The sequence below is a fragment of the Littorina saxatilis genome, linkage group LG8 (genome assembly GCF_037325665.1).
Source record: "Littorina saxatilis isolate snail1 linkage group LG8, US_GU_Lsax_2.0, whole genome shotgun sequence".
NCBI classification, from domain to species: Eukaryota; Metazoa; Mollusca; class Gastropoda; order Littorinimorpha; family Littorinidae; genus Littorina; species Littorina saxatilis.
The window spans coordinates 23,167,464-23,172,463 of record NC_090252.1 but is presented as its reverse complement, the minus strand read 5'-3'; the positions used below and the strand labels follow the sequence as shown (position 1 = coordinate 23,172,463).

The 5,000-nt window shown below is 41.3% G+C and overlaps 1 protein-coding gene across 1 annotated transcript in view; it reads right to left on the bottom strand.

The window, feature by feature from the left end:
• The window catches only part of LOC138973081 (lysosomal protective protein-like), a 20,286-nt gene extending 16,016 nt beyond the window's left edge, over nucleotides 1–4,270 (bottom strand). The window contains exons 1-4 of the mRNA XM_070345741.1: nucleotides 4,178–4,270; nucleotides 3,601–3,794; nucleotides 2,175–2,286; nucleotides 646–696 (exon numbers count right to left, since the gene is read on the bottom strand). Of these exons, the coding sequence (XP_070201842.1) occupies nucleotides 646–696; nucleotides 2,175–2,286; nucleotides 3,601–3,767 (330 nt within the window). The 5' untranslated portion in view covers nucleotides 3,768–3,794; nucleotides 4,178–4,270. The remainder of the gene's footprint in view (nucleotides 1–645; nucleotides 697–2,174; nucleotides 2,287–3,600; nucleotides 3,795–4,177) is intronic.
• Nucleotides 4,271–5,000: the final 730 nt, after the last annotated feature.

Genomic DNA, 5,000 nt, shown 5'->3' with positions numbered 1-5,000 from the left:
TGGAGTCACTGACAACATCTCAAAATCTTGATTTGACGCTCTCAGCTGGTAGAAGAACACGCTGTATTCCTCCCCACACACACCCCTACCCCCCCTCCTCCCACCACCACCACCACCACCACCCCCACACCCCACACCCCACACTCAAATAACGCTTGCTGTGGATATGTATCCTTTCACAGCAACAGCATGTCTATCCAGGGCTAAACCGGCACGGTTGGCCTAGTGGTAAGGCGTCCGCCCCGTGATCGGGAGGTCGTGGGTTCGAACCCCGGCCGGGTCATACCTAAGACTTTAAAATTGGCAATCTAGTGGCTGCTCCGCCTGGCGTCTGGCATTATGGGGTTAGTGCTAGGACTGGTTGGTCCGATGTCAGAATAATGTGACTTGGTGAGACATGAAGCCTGTGCTGCGACTTCTGTCTTGTGTGTGGCGCACGTTATATGTCAAAGCAACACCGCCCTGATATGGCCCTTCGTGGTCGGCTGGGCGTTAAGCAAACAAACAAACAAAATCCAGGGCTAAAGAAAGTACCTCAAAGGTGCACCTTATCTACACCTTGGGTATTTAAATGAGCTCCGCCCCAGGTGTCTAACGGGTGCTCTCAGGGTACACTAAAGGTACCTGCAACGTCTGAGATCTTACATTGTTCCAGGAGAAAGGGTTGGGTTCCAGCGTAGCACCATCGTCCATCACCTAAATTATGAAATAAGAAGTACAGATAGTATGAGTTATAATCATTTCAGTGTACCATAATAATTATGGCTATTTTGACCAATCAGGTCTGATTCTAGGAGACCCGCTAAATGTGATCACTCTTTTTGTTGATCACATGCACACTAAACATAAACAGGACAAAGTACACATTTGAATTAACAATATCAGCGTGACTTATTCTAACAAAAGTATGACACTTCAAATGTTGTCAGATAATACACTTTATGGCATGGCACCACCCACCCACCCTCTAATTAAGTAATGCCGATCTTCAAGCAATAACTCAATCAATAAAGCATGCAAGCAAGTACGCTAGCAAGCAATCGACAAAATAGAAACATTAGAAACAATATGTGTATGCATGTGTATACGTGTGTGTACGTCTGTCTGCCCGTCAGTGTGTCTGTTCATGTGTTTTTATATTTAGTCAAGTTTTGACTAAATATTTTAACATCGAGGGGGAATCGAAACGAGGGTCGTGGTGTATGTGCGTGTGTGCGTGTGTGTGTCTGTGTGTGTGTGTGTGTGTAGAGCGATTCAGACTAAACTACTGGACCGATCTTTATGAAATTTGACATGAGAGTTCCTGGGTATGAAATCCCCGAACGTTTTTTTCATTGTTTTGATAAATGTCTTTGATGACGTCACATCCGGCTTTTCGTGAAAGTTGAGGCGGCACTGTCACGCCCTCATTTTTCAACCAAATTGGTTGAAATTTTGGTCAAGTACTCTTCGACGAAGCCCGGGGTTCGGTATTGCATTTCAGCTTGGTGGCTTAAAAATTAATTAATGACTTTGGTCATTAAAAATCTGAAAATTGTAAAAAAAAATAAAAATTTATAAAACGATCCAAATTTACGTTTATCTTATTCTCCATCATTTGCTGATTCCAAAAACATATAAATATGTTATATTCGGAGTAAAAACAAGCTCTGAAAATTAAATATATAAAAATTATTATCAAAATTAAATTGTCCAAATCAATTTAAAAACACTTTCATCTTATTCCTTGTCGGTTCCTGATTCCAAAAATATATAGATATGATATGTTTGGATTAAAAACACGCTCAGAAAGTTAAAACAAAGAGAGGTACAGAAAAGCGTGCTATCCTTCTCAGCGCAACGAATACCCCGCTCTTCTTGTCAATTCCACGTGTTCTGTGAGTTCGACAGCTACTTGACTAAATATTGTATTTTCGCCTTACGCGACTTGTTTTATGTTAGGATCGGTGAGTTATTGAATTAATTCATTACTTCAGTTGTTTGTTGGTTGGTTGGTTGGTTGGTTGGTTGGATTGTTTATTTATTTGTTTGTTTGTTTGTTTGTTTGTGTGTTTGTTTGTTTGTGTGTTTGTTTGTTTGTGTGTTTGTTTGTTTGTGTGTTTGTTTGTTTTTTTGTTTGTTTGTTTGTTTGCTTTTTGTTGATGGCCTAGCTCTTCTTTCTATCTAACATGCACCTTGAAAGGTCCATTTTCGCCAAGAAGACCAAAGAGAGAGGAACATCCGGGACCCCCGTTCAGCCATACTGCCACTGGGTCCTTCTTGGGGTTGTTGACCGACTCCACAAACCTGAATCATTCATCATTTAAATATTCCATGGTCACAAGTATTTAATCATGTCGTAATTGGTGCATTCTGGGGTATTGGCCAATGAAGACAGCGACCAATTATGTTCGATCCTCGACAGTACTCTCAAAGTCTTCCCAGGCGTTGAGTGGCTAATAGAGTGTGACGGGCGTAGTGGCGTGGTGGTAAGACGTCGGCCTCCTAATCTGGAGGTCGTGAGTTCCAATCCCCGTCGCTGCCGCCTGGTGGGTTAAGAGTGGAGATGTTTCCGATCTCCAAGGTCAACTTATGTGCAGACCTGCTAGTGACTTAACCCCCTTCGTGTGAAAACGCAAGCACAAGACCAAGTGCGCACGGAAAAGATCCTGTAATCCATGTCAGAGTTCGGTGGGTTATAGAAACACGAAAATACCCAGCATGCCTCCCCCGAAATCGGCGTATGCTGCCTAAATGGCGGGCTAAAAACGGTCATACACGTAAAAATCCACTCGTGATAAAAACATGAGCGATCGTGGGAGTCTAAGCCCAAGAACGAAGAAGAAGAAGAAGAAGAAGAAGAAGAAGAAGAAGAAGAAGAAGAAGAAGAAGAAGAAGAAGAAGAAGAAGAAGAAGAAGAAGAAGAAGAAGAAGAAGCTAATAGATTTAAGCGTTAATGCATGGACAGAATAAAAACATCAAAAATCATCGTTTTTTCATGTGCTTACAAAACCAAAACGTGAAACGTATCTAAACAATGAACACCAAACCAATTTGAGAAGGATGGCGGGGTAAAAACGGTCATACACGTAAAATCCCATTCGTGCAAAAACATGAATGAACGTGTGAGTTTCAGCCCATGAACGAAGAAGAAGAAGAAGAAGAAGAGTGTGGTGGTATGCGGCAGTCATATTTTACTCCTGTATTTTAGAATGTGGCGTTGCTCAGCCGATAGTGTGCTGGCGTTGTAACCAGTTCGTCACTATCGGTATGGGTTTGAACCCAGGTACGTCGAGGATATTAATTTTCTGTATTTCCCAGATTGAAAGTCCAGTGCAGACCCTGAATGGGCCACCCTGAGTGCTTACATATAGACTGTTACACGCGTTAGATAACCCGAGCTCCCAGCGAAGGTCTAGGGAATTGGAAACACACATATTCCTAGCACATACTCGAAGACGACGTCATTCTGCGCACCTTGGCAATGGAGTGGCACAAGAAACTCTCAACATAAGGTGACCATAAGAGTTTAAACACACACACACACACACACACACACACACACACACACACACACACACACACATACACACACACACAAAACTCGGAAGTTTCGCTCACCAGTAGTGAAGTCGTCTGCTTCCAGTTGCAGCCAGGTAGCCAGAATACTGTTTAAACGACGGTTCCTCTGCCAGACCTGGCAGCATCCGTATTTCGTCTTCGGAGGGAGCTGCCAATATAGTCACTGGCAGCAACATCAGCAGAAGGTGTTTGAGCGGTGGCAACATTTTAGTACTTGTTTGAGTTTCAGATGTCTGAAAAAGATTGACAAATGATCAGTGAGTGAGTTCAGTCGCTCTCATAAAAATCGCAAGCTTTTGACATTCACAATTAGTGCTTCGTGTACTATCAGTAGCTTCATTCATTTTTGTTCTTCTTTTTCCTTTTTTTTTTTTCTTTTTTGTGGAGTGAGAATCATTTACTAGCAAACGAACAAAGAAATGAAAAACAAAAATATGCGAACGTGCGCACCAAAGAAAGAACAAAACGAATGCAGTGTTTGATATTAAACTGCACAATTAATAAACACTTTTAAAGAATGCACCACAGAATGAGAACAGACGGAATTTTCAACTGTTTGTCCGCGAAGACAATGAACACACTTATAAACAGTTGCATTAGCAACATTAAATCTCACCTCTGAAGCAGGTTCATCCAGACTAAAAGCGATGTAATCGGCAAATCAAGCTGTGGCTGCTTTTCGTTGGGAAGAAGAAAGTTTTTCGGTGACCTTGACCTCGTTGATCATCCTCCTTTTTATCTTAAAGATACACTGCATCTTAGTCTTGTGCAAGTGGTAATGCACACCGCCTCCTTTAAAGAAACGCTTCTTTCCCGTGAAAACAGTTCAGCTCATCGTCTCAGATCTGGTCAGGCTGTTACATGGAATAAGACCATACCGCCACTTGGTCACGTACCAAAAATGAACATCCTGAGTTCTTGATAATTTGATTTGTTTAAAAACCAATAGTAGTTTTTCTTTCTTTCTTTCTTTATTTGGTGTTTAACGTCGTTTTCAACCATTCAAGGTTATATCGCGACGGATAGTAGTTTTTGTTAAGAAATTGATTTTAATCAAAAATGTCCTATTTTGATAGAACTGTTGATTTTTGGTATATGTCTGAGTAGAAAGATGCTCGTATCACATGTAACAGCTTGAACAGATGTGTAGTTGGTTAAACGATCATGATCGCTGAAGGAGTGTGCTTTTAAGAACTGTTAAAAAACAGAAGATAAAATACAGTCTCAAGGACATACCTAACTAATGATGAATTCAGTTGATAATGTACCTGTTTGAGTTCATGAAGATTATATGTTACCAGGGTCGTCTTTGGTGCTTTATTGCACGTCACCTACTTCATGTGATTAGTTGTGTATATTCGTGTTGCTGTACTTAAAGTTCTTCGGGTTTAATCTTTTACTGTCTTGATGTCAAGGCGGGTGTTCTTTAATGACAGCGG